General features: G+C 36.3%; 1 protein-coding gene across 2 annotated transcripts in view; it reads left to right on the top strand.

The window, feature by feature from the left end:
* PIK3C2G (phosphatidylinositol-4-phosphate 3-kinase catalytic subunit type 2 gamma) overlaps nt 1–17,020 on the top strand; it is a 353,351-nt gene that overhangs the window by 123,879 nt on the left and 212,452 nt on the right. For both annotated transcript variants that reach the window (XM_065887110.1, XM_065887109.1), the window contains one exon: nt 1,599–1,693. In XM_065887110.1, coding sequence (XP_065743182.1) covers nt 1,599–1,693 — 95 coding nt within the window. The remainder of the gene's footprint in view (nt 1–1,598; nt 1,694–17,020) is intronic.

The following is a 17,020-nucleotide window of genomic DNA, read 5'->3' as shown; positions in this document are numbered from 1 at the left end:
AGGCTATATTAAAGAGCAATAAGAATGGACTTTAAGACCATAATGAAAACAGAATGTATGGCTTATAGCTAGAAATCAAATAAGATACAGACCCAGAGGTACTGCAAACCACAAGCCATAACAATGCAGGTAGGTTTCAAGAAGAGAGTTCAAAATAATGCAGTATGCACCAAAAATATTGCCTACCTCCTAGATGGTGAGGCAGGATGCAGGTGGAAACTGTAGCAGTAGACAGAGTGAGCAGGGAGTTTGGAAGCAAGGACAGCAATTCAAGATCAATAAGTAGTTACTGGGTTCATAAAGAAATCACAGGGAAATCTGAAAAGAAAGCTAAAAGACAAGCGCGGAAATAAATTCTGAGACATCTCTCCTGGTCATATGGTCATAGGATATGTTCTCTATAAGGACATGAACACAACCCATGGTCTAGTCAGTCCAGTATTAGCATGTAAATTAAAGAAGCCCGCAACTGCAGTTTAAGACAACACACATTATGGCCTTTATATATTCAGACAACATTCAGAGATTATGCAAATTTTCTAAAATCATCTTTGACATTCTCACACTTTGGGAATTCATAAATGTTCCCATCCTTGAGGATGGTTAGCATACTGAGGTGTTTCTTCAGGTGTGCGTTAAATGAATGTTGTACCCACCTTTTTCTGCTGTCTATATTGTGATATAAAACCTGGCTTAAACTCTGTGTGTGTGTGTGTGTGTGTGTGTGTGTGTGTGTGTGTGAGAGAGAGAGAGAGAGAGAGAGAGAGAGAGAGAGAGAGAGAGAGAGACTTAAATGGCTTACTGGGCAACAAACCATAGAAGCTTTGCTTCTCAAGCAGGAATAAGCATTTTTAGGAAGATAGGAAGAAAACCTGACTTTCATTTTCACAACTTATTCAGATTCCTGAGATGATGGGGGCTCAGATACTTACTGACTGCCCATGGTGAAGTCCCTATAGAGTGTGGGTGGAGGTCTGAATTAGGTCCCGAAGGAGATCAAAGGTTGCTTTTGATGATTGTGTTTCCCACCAGGTTGGGTATACTAGAAAACATTAGAAAGTTGTTCCCAGTGCAGATGAAGGCATGGGAGATTTGGGGATGGGTGAATTATGGTGGGAACAGTCAGCTTTGAAACCTATAAGGAAAGCTTCAAAGCCTTCAGATTAATACTCAGTTGGTGATTTCAGTTAAGGCTTTGAGTGTGTATTAATTTCATCTCCAAAAGAAGAGAAACATCTACTGCTTAATAATGCCATTTTTATATCCAAGACACTGTTCATGATATTATTTTTTGTGCCAAGATTCTCTTCCTAGGCATGGTTGAACTCCACCAACAACCTGCTCCTATTTATTATCCTGTGATACTAAAGCAAAAATAAGGAAAGGAAGCAGACTACACACCCCCAATTGTGTGTTATGTGTATGCTCTGTTATTAGTTACACACCAGCTAATAAAGCTATCAAATATAAACATTTTGTTAAAACATTGATGCTGTTTTCCCTGTCTTTCTCAAGACTCTTAGGTCCCTTTGTATTTGCTATAATTTTGTTACTGAGGAAAAAAAAAAAAAGGAAACTAATTGTATCTCTTATTTCAGGCTGTCAAGTTTGAATGGAACCTTGAAAGTCCTCTAGTGCAACTTCTGTTACACCGCTCACTGCAAAGCATCCAGATTGCCCATCGTCTTCACTGGTAAGATTAACCAAAATAGGTTAGAATACCTTTTTTTATTGTCAGCTTTTCTCTGTGGGGCAGCTTTCCCTTGTAATTGATACAAACTTCCACTTAAAATTCAGCCAAATTTGAGTCTTTGTCAAGGTTATTTTTATTTATGAGTAAGATTTAACTGTCATCATCTTCAAAATCTTCCTTTCGTACCGTTGCTGCTCTTTAAATCCAACCAGAATTTTAAATCTGGATGATACCTTTCCTATAGCTTTAAATCACAAGGTCTACGTGTGATCACGTCTACTTGCTTAATATTTCAATATAAAATCTAGTTATAAGACTGTGTATGTTTTGGAAGAATGTATGCTTTAAAAGAAATTTCTCTACAATATTAGTTATAAACAGTGGGGTCTAAAGACCAATATGTGCTCTTTGAGTTAAAAATTCCTACAGCACTAAACTTTTCCCAAAGCATAAATTTTGAATATTATTAGTGGAGAAGTCAGACTTATTTAAGAGATACCAGAATTCCTCATCATAACCTGCTCCTGATCCTACTGAACAAGCTATTCTTTGGATGCTGTTCTCCCTACTTTTATTATAACATTGTAAATTCACACAAAAATTTTAGCAATTACAGATGTCAGTGACCTAAGGATGAAATTGAATCTATCCTTTGTCCTCACATATGTATAACAAGCATCATTTATTGGCTTCAATTGCTAGTGGAGAACTTTAATAAGAAAAAAAGGAAGTCAATATCATTTTTGAATATCATGTTTTTCTGCTTCAAAGAACCTTACTCGTGTTGATATCACTCTTCCCATGAAAATGACTCAAGGATTTCATAGCAAAATAGAAATACAAGTAATTGTCAAGCACTAATATTTGATTTGCTGCTGAATTTCATTTCAAATTCCTAATAGAAATGCTAGGGCATGTTCCTCTAGTATGTCAGTATAATTAGGCATCAGATACATTGGCAAACAGTGGGCCTTTCACTAAATAGACTCTCTTATCCAGCTCTGAGTTGAGTCTTATTCCCTACCATTTTTCGATCAGCTACTTTGGTGGGAAGTTAAGTGGATACACTTGTTGGTGATTCACTGTCATAATAAAGCCAGAACTCCATTAACCCCAATGTTTATTTCCCTTAAAGCTTCACTTTTTTTCACTTTTCACTTTTTTAACATATGTTTATTCAAATGAAGGCATATTAAAAAATAGCATGACCACCTAACAATCTTGATATAAAATATTTGAACCAAAACATAATATAAAATATATAAAGTAAAAAAGCATATAGAAAGATAATTTTAAAAAAATAGAATAAAATATTAAGGACTTATCCTAATACATTGATTGTTATAATACTAATTCTAGAGCCACCTTAGTAAGTTCTTCATCTGCTAAAAGGGTGTGAAAAGTGGAGTAATTTGAGAGACAACAGTGAGTGCAGAGTTGTCGATCAATGTCATATTTGCAGATTCACAATAAATACAATAATGTCACTGTTTCCAAAGAAGTTAGGAGGAAAGACTTCCTAAGTATGGTGCTCACCCTTATAAAAAAGAGAAAAACCAATAACAAAGCCCGTTTCTCTTCTCACTGATTTAAGAGAGTAAGTTAGAAGGGCTAGAAAAGAATATAAGTTATAAATGGACTGCTTGTTTCTGAATGCTTAATTTGTGAAAATATGGAAAAGGAAAAGGAAAACATGGAGGGAAATATTTAATTACCCACATTCTTTTAAAACTTAAATAAAAATTAAGAATCAGGCAAAATATCCTAAGCATCAAAGAACATTACATATATTTAGAATATATCTTGGAGTTAAAAAATAATAGCTGCTGGTGCATAGCATCATAGTTAGGGGACATTTGTTTGTAGAATATTGATTTTTTGTGTGTAGAATATTGAGTTAAAACTTTAAAGATGCAGCTCAGACCCTGCATAATACACTTAAAAATATTCTCAATATATCTTTCCTTAAAAAATGAAACAACAACAACAAAAGCCAATACCCTGTAATTTTAAAAAAAGATAGAGATCCATAAGATGATTTTTCTCCACTCGGGTGAGCTCCTGCTTCCTCATATTCAGCATGTTCAACACTGAACACAGCAACTTACCCTGCTCACTCAGGTCTTGGAGACTTTTCTGGATCTTCCCCATTTCTCACGAATATGCCCAGTTGTTTACCAAGCCCTATAATCCTATACCTCCTAAATAGCTCTCCCTGCATCCACTGCTTCCACCTGTCACTGCCACTGATCAGAATGTTGCCTCATCAGCTACTGAGTTATGAATAAACAGACTTGCACAGAAACCATCTTGACTACTTGCCATCACTGTGGGTAGCCTTCCTGAAAAGGGAAATTGACTTGGAGTTACTGTTGGAAGGGTGATGTAGGATGAGTATCCCCTATTTTTCATGAAAAGGGAGTTAACAATAAGCTTTGGATTGGGAAGGTTTAAAAGCTTTCAATCACAATTTGTACCCTAAAAGGTGACTGTAAATGGGTACAGTAGCATTTGGAGTCCACAACTAGGAGGCCCCTCCCCCATCATATAACAATTTTAGAAACTTAAACTCAGTGCCCCTTTCCGTTTTGAATAAGAAACAAACAGCTGTCACTAGCTGGTAGTGAGATATTGGGTTGAATGGGGCTCCCCAAAAGATATACCTACATCTTAACTCCAGGAATCTGTAACTAAGACCTTATTTGGAAAAAGGGTATTTGAAGATGTAATTAAATTTAAAATCTTGAGATTAAATCATCCTTTATTATCAGGGTGGGTCCTAAATCCAATGACAAGTGTCCTTATAAGAGACAGAGGAGAAGATGCACACAAACAGAAAAGGCCATGTGGAGATGGAGTCAATACAGCCCAGAGCCAAGGATTGTCCAGGGTCACCAGAAGCTGGAAGAGGCAAGGAAGGATTTTCCCCTAGAGCCTTGAAAGGGAGTACAACCTATCTTGATTTCAAACTTCTGGTGTCCCAAACTGTGAGATTAATTTCTATTGTTTAAGCCATCAGTTAGTATTAATTTGTTATGGCAGCCACAGGAAATATATAGCAAGGAAAGGACTTTATGAAGGGCTCTGACTAGATTGGCTCTGATGTCACATCATGCAGGAAGCTTTCCTTGACCCTTTCCCCAGCCACTCTCCAGGGTTGATTATTGAGTATTGCTCCCATGTTGTATCCCAGAGTATACTCTACATGACTCAGCAGATGTCGTGTCACACAACCTTAACACTTCTATTTCCCTGTCTGCATCCACTCCTGGTCCATATAGTGGCTAATGAGAGCAATCATGTCATACTCATCAGCATACTAATCACACCAATGTCTGGAACTCAAGAGGTGCTGAAAAAAATGTTTTTAAAATCACGAAACCATAGCAATTTCTCTAAGGCTGTCAATATTTTCACATGCTTGGAATTCGGTGCATTCTCAAAGGCACTGTTAGTGCTCTAGCCAAATCCCCTTTACCTGGCTGGTGGACCCATCTTGCAGTTTCAGTGAATATTGACTGACAACTGCCTCTTCTCTGGAGAGTTGTTCTCTGCTAACATAGCTACCTGGCCTGGGAAGTGGGAAATCTTTAAGGTACAATTTACATTCCAGAACCTCCCCAGGGATGAATCAAAGCTAGATGACCTCTTGGTTAACTCCTTCCCCTCCCCTACAATGCTTCTCTTACTTCCTTAAAGGTTTTTTTCCTAAAGAGCACTCCTTCAGTAAATCACATACACCTTAATTCCTGTCTCATAGTGTGTTCTAGGGAAGCTTACCTAAGATAAGCATTTCTTTATTGAAGAAAAAGAATTTAAATATGTGTATTTTAAAAATTGGAGCATCAGTATGCTAGGGATGTGTCACGAATGGACAGCAGTATTGCAGTCTTTCATACTCCTAATACTAGTTTGATTGAATGAGCTCCAAGAGAACCATTTTGAATCGAAATCTGTATAAATTGTTTTTTAAGGCCTATCCTACAAAACTCTGAAAGCATTCCCTTCAAAGTGTGGGATTAACCTGAGATGAAACACACATTTGCAAACTCTCTAAGTGCAGCAATTTTTTTCTGTTTTATTCACTGATATAGCACAAGCACCTAGGGCAGTACTTGGCACTTGATAAATATTAAATAAATTTTTACTGAATGAATGAATAGGACAAAGTTGCCCAACTGGGTACACGCAGACTTGTGACATAAGAGGGCTGTTTGAGCAGTCAGTGCGTCTTGATGCCAAACAGATTTGGCACGACTAGAACGATGTCAGGACATTGGCCCAGTCAGGTACAAGGCAATGCATATCACTAGTGAAGTCAAAACTGGATTGGAGGGGGCTTCCCTGGTGGCGCAGTGGTTGAGAGTCCGCCTGCCGATGCAGGGGACACGGGTTCATACCCCGGCCCGGGAAGATCCCACATGCCGCAGAGCAGCTGGGCCCGTGAGCCATGGCCACTGAGCCTGCACGTCCGGAGCCTGTGCTCCACAACAGGAGAGGCCACAACAGTGAGAGGCCCGCGTACCGCAAAAAAAAAAAAAAAAAAACAAAAAAACAAAACTGGATTGGAGGGAGAATGTGAGCAGAAGTCAGGGACTAACCTGAGTCAGGAATTAAGGCCTGAAAAACAAGCTGGTGCAATGTCTGCTGGACCAGTTGGGAGAACCATGGAGTGAATTAAGGCCATGGTGTCTCTGGGATCACGAGGACTTTCCAAGGTGGCTCATGATATTAAAGGACTACATGAGCTTTAGTATACTATGCATAAAATTGAGATGTTGCAAAATCTGCCCATTCATTTTCTCAACAATCTAAACTTATCTAGAATTTTGGGGTAATTTCTCAAATCAGGGACTACTCTAAATAAAGCAAAATAATGTGGAAATTTTGCATCATATGATTTGAAGTCCTATGTTCCCCTCACCCCCTTTCCTAAATATGTCTCCCCAGTGTCTGAAATTCTCTCATTAGCAAGTCATTCCTTTAGGTTAACATTGTTCCCTCCCAGAATTTCTCTTCTCATGTAAAAAGTATATATATTCAGAACATAATGCTTATGATGAATTAGTTTATCATTTGTTCATTTATGTGACAAATGTTGAGATGTTAGACATTGTTGAACTATTAAGGATATGGGAATAGAATCTAAAAAAGAGTAGATATATGTATATGTGTAACTGATTCACTTTTCTGTACAGCAGAAACTAACACAACAGTTTAAAGCAACTATACTCCAATAAAAATTAATTTTAAACAAAAGAATAGACTAGAATGGTCCTCGCCTAAAGAAGCTCACAAGCTAACAACACATTAGCATCCAGGCAGCAGGAAAAAGCCCACAGGCTGTGTGGCAGGGACAGAGTAGAAGGAGTAAGCTGACAACAGATTCTGTCCATTTTACAGTTTTGCCCATGACCTGTTCGAAATATAAGGCACAAGGCAGAGAGGCAAGTCTGGCCATCAAGTAAATAAAAAAGGCTCAACTGCGCTCCCATTCTGTCAGAGTTAAATACTGTTAAAGGCATACACATGAATATATAAAGGAGGTAAATGCTCTCTCTGCTTTGATGTCTGGAACACTCCCTGAAGTGAGAGTAAAGAGCTGTACTTTAGGGAGTTACTGCGGTATAATAGGGCACGCATGATACAAAATCAGGAGGTTTTAAAGCCTCCATCCTTTACCTTCTAGAATCATTGTATTGCTACTAATTCACCTTTTTACCTTTACAGTTTAATAAATAATAAATTATTGCTTCACCTTTTTGTAAGGGAAGATATGTCTTGTCATTTAATATTGATCTGTTATAATCATCTTTCACCCTGTCATTCTCAGAAAAGTATACACCAGATAAAATCCGTACAATGAGCAACTCACTAAACTAATGAGAGATTTTCTGTACTCCAACCAACCTGAAAAAAAAAGTGATGGCTATTTGTAAGAAAGTTTACATTTTACATAATAATCTGTAAAATTCATTAGCACAGTTTTCTAGTTAAGGTGTAATATAAGAACAATTGTTTTTGTCTGTTTTATTTTTATTTTACATAATAGAGGTTATATGTAGTTCCTTTAGTAAAAAAGATTTATTAAAAAGCAGAATACAATTTTTAAGTTATTTTCTAATATCATTTAAGTCTTATTACTCCTATTAAATGTATATGAAAATAGAGTCTGATACAAAGCTCTTCCATAGATCCATGCAAAAACCAGGAACAGAGCTCCACCTTAAATGTATCCCTAGTTTAAATTATTTTCCCTTTAAATTCTTCTATTTTGTTAAAAAAGTGAAGAGTTGTAAAAATGCACATTTTGGATATACGTACTGACCTCAAATGTTGGAACTCAGACATCTGGCCTTTGGGAACTAAACTTTCTAATCCAGTGTCTCGCAATTTTTCGTTATAATAGCCACATGCAATTACATCATTGCTTCCTTAGGTAGTAATCTGGTTTCCTTATAATAATATCAGCTCCTCACAGTTTATGTTACAGATTTGGGTTAAGACCTTGAAAAACATCATTATACTGCTTAAGTTTTGTTGTTTCTCAATGAAGAAGAGCAGGAAAATTATCTGGATTGGTGATAAGGAATAGGAACGTATCAGCACATTGATGGTACTGGACCCAGATAAAGAAAGGGAGAGAAGCAGAGTGTCACGTCGAAGATGTTTTTAGGTACCAGGTCTAGAAGTAGCATACACCACTTCAGCCTATATTCCATAGGTGGGAAGTCAGTAAGAAGGCCCCACCCACTGCAAGGGAGTATAGGAAAGCAGACCAGGTGTACATCTATATACAGAAGCAAAATGCTGTTGGATCTGGTAAACCCAGAGCAGGGTCTGCCACAGAGGTAAAAGCCATATAGATGACTCAAGAAATTTGGCCATTAAGTGATAAAGAGGACTTGAAAAGAAAATCAGTACTCACCTTTACATGTATTAATTGGCTTTCTTTTCAAAAACTGAAATTGTCTCAACAGATAAAAAATACTACTACCTAACTACCTGATTAAGAATCATCATTTTGACAGACATCCTCTAAAAGTGGCTTTTCTCTAACAATTCTGTAAATATTTCCAAGAGATTTAACCTGTAGGTACATTTTGTAACCATTTTACCTGGAGGGCTCATTATTAAGATATTTATGTAGCTTGGTGGGTACTGGTAGCTTAGCTCAAGAGGTCCAAAATTGAATCAAACATTTTTACTCTCTACTCTTTCAATCCTTGCCCCTACCATTCCCAAACTGTCTTTTTTATATGCAGTGTCCTGGTTTATGCTCACGAGCAAATCATCCAACATAGAAAATCTGGGAGGCATTTTTCTTACCCAGCAATCTTCCTCATTCAGCAGTCCTTAAGTACTAACTGTTGTTTCTCAAAAATATATTTTGATTTGTCCTTTTTCTATCTCCATGGCCAGCACGTTATCTCAAGCCTTTAGTGTTACCTACTTGGACTATAGCCTCCTAATTGTTTTTCTTCCCTTCCATTCTTTCCTGTTTTCAGCCCATCCATCCTTCACACTGCTCTGAGAAAAATCTTTGTGTAATACCACTTGATCCCTACTCATAAAGTAGGTTCTAGTTCCTAGGGAACCCCCAGCTGGCTAGCATAATTCCAGTCACCTTTTTCTGCTTACAGGGTTTAGAATTATTAGACTATGACATTAATCTCTTCTCCCTTAATATGACCTTGCAGTAGATTTTCATGATCTCAACTCCATCTACCTCCCATCCCATCTTAAATTGTTTTCTACAACCAAACATAGTCTTTTCTATTCTCAAGTAGTTACTCAAATTTTCAGAGGTCTTTCATGCCTTGATGACTATGTGTATTGCATTTCCCTCTGCTTGAAATGCAGCTGTCCTGTTGTTTACCCAGAGTCTTTTAGGACTCAACTCAAATTTTTATCCTCTTTGAAAATGTCTCCAACCTCAACTCTTATACACACTGCCAATGCGCTTATTAACATTTTGCATACTTTCATTTACTTCACCGTTTCCCTTTTCTTTAAGACACTTTGGGCTGCAAGAAACAAAATCCTGATTCAACTGGTTTAAAAGATATGAAAAATTAATTATCTCACATAACAAGAAGTTTGCTAGTAGGGTGGTTCAGGAGTTTATTATTGGGGCAGCTGCCTGATTTTGTGATAAACTCAGTTTCTTTGATCTTTCTGCTCTGTCATCCTTAGTGTGTTGACTTGTCTTTAGTTAGTTCATTTCACATCATGGTTACAAGAAGACTGCCATAGTTGGTATCATATGCATACATGACACCATACAACAAAAGAAAAGGCACTGATCCCTCTCCAACAAGAAAAGTTTTCTATAAATCCCATAGTAGAGTTAACTTCCTATATTATTTGCCAGAATTGGGCTGCATGTCATCCTGAACCAATAACCTAATTAGATGGCAAATGAGTGAGTTGGCTCACCCAGTTGATTTAGAATATTGAGAATCTATCTGTAAACTGGTCATCTTCTCTGAAGGTTATGATACCTGAACAAAATCAGATTCTTTATTCAGGTGTGAAGGGGAGAATAGATTTGGTATAGATAAAACCCTATGTTCCCTTTCTGGACTGTGAGGCTCTATCCTGACCATCCATCCTTAACACAGAACATTGCACGTAGTACATATTATTGGCACTCAGTAAGTACTTGAATGAAGTTTAAAAAATAATCATGCCACATACATTTGTACTGCCTACAGGTTAACTTACCTGGACCACTGCATTTTAAAACAGCAAGCAATCAGCCCAAGTCATACTATACTAAATGTACAGAGTTGGCCATTGGTATTCTGATAATCACTTTTGCTCCCTCTAAATAATAGACTCCCCTATTGCTCTGGAATTGGGGGAAGTTGATCTAAATGACTTATGGAAAAATATGAGAGTATGGAATAAATTTTTTGAAGAGGTATCAGGTGTTACTGATTGGGTCCATAGTGTGAGGTGCTTTTACTGACTTAGCTATGCTGTTTTTTAAAACCCTGATTGAAAATGAAAGGCTGTATCTAGTGATTTGGCAAGAAGTATCTTATGGGGAGACCCTGCCAAGCAGTCAATTACGAACTTTTAAAATATAATTTTCTGTATTGAGACTTTCTATGAGGTTTGGGGAATTACTGAACAGTTTCTGATTTTTGCTGGCTCCTATATTCTCAAGGGTTTTTTTGTTTGATTGTTTGTTTATTTGTTTTTCTGGACTGTGAAGATTCTTAGTTCTTTTTATTTTGGGTCAGTTACTGAGTAAGTCCTTTCTTACCAGGCCCTATTTACTTCCTATCTTTGCTCATCAAAGATCACTCTTTGAAAAGGTTGAATGGAGATTTTTCTTGCTTTTCTTCTAACTCAATTTTCTACTTCATTTGTGTACAGTTATGGTAGTTACAACAGAAAGACAATTACTTTATTTTCCTTGTCTAAAGAGCTTCACGTGTGTTGCTTTTATCTGCAAGAAAATCTAGACTTGGATACTTCAATTAAATATTTGTCATGTTTAATAACTTAGAATTCTTGTTCTTGTTTTGGCATGTATGATTCATTTTTGACCAAAGATGAGTGAACAGCTTGCACAAATAGTGTTTGTCTTCAGACTTAACAGTCTGCCTGGTACACTAACCACTCTTGACAGAATGGCAAATAATTGGTGTCTCTTGCTTGAGTTTAGTCATCTGAAGTTGTTAAAGGAAGGAATCCTAATGTATGCATCACTTTCCTTTTTAAATTGGGCACTGTGTATATATGGTTCCTAAGGTACTGTAAATGTCATTAATTTACCAAAATGATGGAACTTTTATTATTTTCTTCTAAGTAAAATTTAACATCACTTTTAGAGAGGCTGCTGCTAAGTAAACTGTTGACATAAATTGATGACTGAAAATATCACAAGACTCAATCTAGAGCTTCAGTTACCAGATGTAGCAGCAGCTGAACAAGTAGACCAGGGAACTTCAGGGAACAGAGACAGGAAATTGCATAAGAAGTATACTGAGGAAAGAGAGTATTATGTTAGTCGTCCGTTCTTTCATTCATCTATTCTCCGAGGTTTTTTTTTGAGTGTCTATTATATACATAATTTATAGTTATTTTGTGAAAGGAATGGAAAATATAAACAAATTATAATAAACATTGTTTAAGTAATGTGGTTTCTTAAACCCTCCTAGCTATTTCAGGCAGTTACTAGAGATGCTGGAGTTTATTTTTCAACTCTGTTGTCTCGACAAATTAATTATAAACATTTCACTCAATGATTTTTAAGTCCTCTTTGACTGGATTATGAAACCAAATTCAGTGTGTTCATTCACACTTATTCATTCTTGGGAAGAGTTGTGCTAAGTGTCCAGAGAACCCCATCCCAGGATCAAGGAGCTTCATGAACTGAATTGGTGACCAGATGGTGACTTGGATAATCCTTCGGAATATTTTACTGTCATTTCTCTGCTATGGAGACTAGAATACTAAGGTTTATCAGCTCTAGTATGGCTCTGACTTGGAGAGTATTACTAAAAATTCTCATCATTCAACTCTCTGTTTTCAATACTTGTTCTTGTCATGACAGCATTGTCTTATGGTAGACATGTTATAATATGCTTAATGCTGAATAATATGCTAGTCGTTTCAAATACTCTTTCATTAATTCAAACAACTCTGTTATCTCCACTTTTCAGATGAAAAAAATACCACTCAAAAGGCTAAATATGCAAAGCTACTAAGTAGAAGAGCCAAAATTTGACCCTGCACCTCATCCATTATGATCTGCCAAGCCACTTAAATATTATAAAAGATATAACAATAACAATAAAAGGCAGAATAATGTCATAGGAAGAGAACAAGATTTGGAGGAAAATGTACTTGAATAGAAATTCCAACTCAGGTCTCTACTAGCTGAATGGTCTCGGAAAAATTACTTAACCTGCCTGATCTTTTTCATAATCTGTAAAAGAAATATAATTGTGCCTAATTGTTGTTAAAATTAATTGAGATCATATATATCAAGATCCTTGATATATATTTAGTACATCTAAAGGGTGTATTTTTTGAGTCATTTAGAAAACATAAGAATTCATTTAGAAACATAAAATTACCGTTCCCAAGGCTATATCACTAATTAATAATTGCATTGAATTTAGATCTTGGATTGTTGTCATTTGGCTCCTCACTCCTACCATTGTTCTTTCTTTCTTTTTTTCCAATTCAAATTTATAATTGAAATTTAATAATAGAATTTGAAATGCATGGAAGTGGGATGAGAAAAATCATTGTGTAGACAAATTAGTTTAGAGACCTGTTGAGAAAAGTATCTTGAAACATTTTAAGTGTCAGAAAAAGTTGGGAGTATGTGCATCATTTATTTTCAGAGAAATTTAACAGACAAAGGAATCTAGCAACATTCACAGATTGCCTGTTGATACATGCTTTTACGTTTCAACAGCCAACATCTGTATCACTCACATCACTTAACTGTCTGCTAGCACAATTCAGAAGAAGAAGATATGAGTAAAAATTTTCATCAATCCTTTGGTTATTTTAAAGGATTATGACTGTGAACTACAAATGCAAAATTGTGCCACTTAAGAAGCTGGGAATTTCAAAGGCAAAGAACTAAAGAATCCCTTACAACAGCAGGAGAATGGATGACTAAAATGTTGCTAAACCTTCCACACTAGGAAAACATTGTAGACTATCCAAGAAAATATAGGAAATCACTGAAACATCTCATGAAATGGGGAAGAAAATGTGATTGGTGGTTGTCATAATTTAGTCAGATTTTTAAATCTTGAATGACATTCATTTGGTATAAAATGTCTATAATAAACATTATTACTGAGCATGTGACAAAAATGAGATCGTTTGTTCTAGAGGTAAAATAGCACCATTTATGCAGGTTTCACTTTCAGGGTTATAGCTGGCAATTCCTTCCAATTGCTTAATGACAAGTGAAGATTGGATACTTCTCTTTTCTCTTTCCTGTAACCAGGAGCCTTAGCAATGACTATCCTGAAGAAATTATTGTTATTCCTATATATAGATTAAAGTTAGGTCCAACAGGTGCTCCAAATTCTGCATGACACTATACCTATCATTTCTGGTATTTTATACTGAAGCACCTGGGGATCTCTGATATGACATATGAAGCATTTTTGGTCCTGGGCAATTGACTTAAAATTTCTGAGCTTCCATTTCCTTATCTGCAAAATAAGAATAAAATACTTGCCATAAGTAAGTAAATAAAATACTTACCATAGTACAGGACCTGTCATTATAGCTACTTAATAAATATATGTTGAATAAGTCAATAATTGAAATAATTGAGATTTTTGAGGGTGAAATGACATAAAATTATGCAATATTCCTTGTACACCTCCTAGCCTTAACAAATATTTCTTCTTCTGGCTTCCCTTCTTTTCCTTTTTTTAAAATCAAATGATGATATTTTATTTGTTGGAATATAGCACTCCCCAACTGAAGTATTTTATCAGATAAGTGGGCATATATCTGTAACTCTGTGGTCTAGTTCACACACATTTCACCTAAGTGTAAATGGGAAAACTATGTACATGGGAAAACTTGTGGGGTGCCATTCCTCGTGTTTCTCACTATCCCACATCTTACCACCATTCTGGATGGTTTCGTTTCTAAATGGATGATTCAGCTAAAAACCCCGAGCCTCAAGAACCCTTGACATCCTTTTTCACCAATAAATTTCAGAACCTTCACACTTCAGTAACTCCTTTCCATGGCTACATATTAAGTCTTGTCATCACTAGGAATGGCACCTCATCTAAGTTTTAAACTTAGAAATCTAGTATATTAACCTTTTCACATTTTGACTTTACTGCACATACTAAACCTGGTGTTCAGTGTCAATAGAGACTCTACTCCCTTCTTCAGGCGCATCCAACCACTCATAGTTTGACTTACCTCTCAATTTTCCTATCCACTCATTTCTGTATCTGGGTTAATTTCCTCCATCACCCTCTATATCTACCAAGTCACTTAAAAAATGTCTCATGAATTAGTACCCTTCTCTCCATCTCCACTAAAACCTTAGCTTAGGACATCATCATTTCCTTACTAATAGTGCTATTGTTTATTAATTCATCTACCCAATTCGGTGATTCAAAAATGTCTGTAAGATAAAGATCAAATTCATTAATCCTAAACTATATATAATGACCCATAAGATAAATTTTATTTTATTATCAATATCAGGAAAGCTTGTGCTTCTCCAAAACAACCAGTTTGTTTTTAACATATGAAAATGTTGGCTCTCTTAACTCACAGGGTAATAGTTAATAGTTTAGGATCCACATCAATATACCTGGATGCAAAACCTGGTTTTCTACTATTTTCTAGGTGTCTGACTTCCAGCAAGTTACTTCAATTTTATAAGACCAGTTTTTCTCAGGCATTAAAAATGATAATAATAATATTTACTTTCAGAAGGTTGTTGTGAGAATTAATGTAATATCAGATTTGGGAAGACAGAGTAGGAGAGCCTTGTGATATAGAGAATCCAACCAGGTGTCAGGCTTATATCTGTAAGAAATGTGATCCTATCCCATAGGGAGGCTTACTCATTAAATAGATAATTGTTAAGCACCTTCCTTAGTTAGGTCATACTGTAGTCTTCAGGGATACAGCAATGGATAAAACAGACAAAAATCCCTGCCCTTCCTTATGTAGCATTTGAGAGAAATAAGATATATATTTAAAAGATGTTGCTATGAACTAGGGAGAAAAATGAAACCATCAGGAGATACAGGAATACAAGAGTCAGGGGAATTGCAGTTTTAAGGTAGAGTAGCAAGGAAAGGCCTTATTTAAAAGGTGGTATTTGGAAAAAGACCTCAGTGAAGTACAAGAATGGATTATCTAAGTATCTAAAAGGAGAGGATAGCAGGAAGAGGAAATAGCATACTCAAAGTATACTTGGGGTGGTAGAGAAAAAACAATGAGGCCAGTGTGGCTGGATTAACTTGAAAAGGTGGAAGAATAGTAGGAAATGAGGTCAGCTGGGAAAAAGGTGAAGGTGGGGGCAGGTTATGTAAAAATTTCTACTGCACTGTTATAAGAATATTGGCTTTAAGTGAGATGAGAAGTCATCAGAGGGTTCTGAGAAGATGAAAGACATGATCTGGCTTATATTTTAACAGAATTATTCTGGGTGTTGTGTTGAAAATCGACTGAGGAAAAGTAATGGCAAGAACAAGAAACCAATTAGGAGACTAATGCAGTAATCCGGATGAGAGGTCATAGTGTCTTAGACTAGGATATAGTAGCAGAAGGAGCGAGAAATGGTTGAATTCTAGATATATTCTTGAAAATAAAGCCAACAGAATTTTCTGATGGATTGAATGAGGAGTATAAGAGACACAAATTATGATACCAAGGCTGTTGCTTGAACAACTAAAAGAATAGAGTTTCAAGAGGGCATATTTCTAAGGGTGGGAAAAAGATATCAAAAGATCAATCTGGACCTATTAAAATCTGAAATAACTGCTGGACATCTTTATCTGGACTACAGATAAAAATGAGGGAATTATCAACACAAAGATGAGGTTTAAAGCTATTGGCAGAAATGATGTCATGGTCAAGCTAACATTTAAAAGTCAAAGAGATAAGGCAGAAGCAGAAATGAAGACAAAAAGAAGCAGAAGCAGTCAGAGATGTAAAAGATAAGCCAAGTGAGCATGGAGTCCTGCAACATTAAATAAAGTATAGAAATAAAGGTGGTATGATCAACTTTGTCAAGTGCTACTAATAGGTTAAGTAGCACTGAGATCATAGTAGCACCATGGAGATCATTGCAGGTCACTGAAAAAGCAGTTTGCAGTGCCGTGGAGATAAAAGCCATAGGAATAGATTCAAGAAATAATGGAAGGAGAGATATCAAAGATAATGATTTTAGGAGTTTTCCTGGGAAGTGGGAAGAGAAATGGGGTCACAAAAATGATCGTTGTGGGTTTTCTTAGAATGTGAGAAACAACAGCTTTTTTATATACTGATGGGAAAAATCAAATAGAGAGGGCAACATTTATGAGACAAGAGAAAGTGGGAAATTTTCTGATGTGACATTATTAAGTAATGATAAGGAACAGAATCTGTGGCACAAGAGGATTAATACACAGTGCATACAAAGTAACAGGAAAGAAAATGAGGAGTAGATAGGAACAGGTAGGTGGGTAGAGGTAGTGGTACTTGCTTGTGGAATGAAGGAAACAAGACTGTCTTTGAATGGGGTAGTTGGTGTTGGAGGCTTGAGGAATGGGCCTACTTGAAATTACAGCTTATAATTAAAAAGAGGGACAACCA

This window comes from Phocoena phocoena, chromosome 11, assembly GCF_963924675.1.
Source record: "Phocoena phocoena chromosome 11, mPhoPho1.1, whole genome shotgun sequence".
Taxonomy (NCBI): Eukaryota; Metazoa; Chordata; class Mammalia; order Artiodactyla; family Phocoenidae; genus Phocoena; species Phocoena phocoena.
The sequence above is the reverse complement of the archived record's forward strand: the minus strand, read 5'-3'. Positions and strand labels throughout refer to the sequence as shown.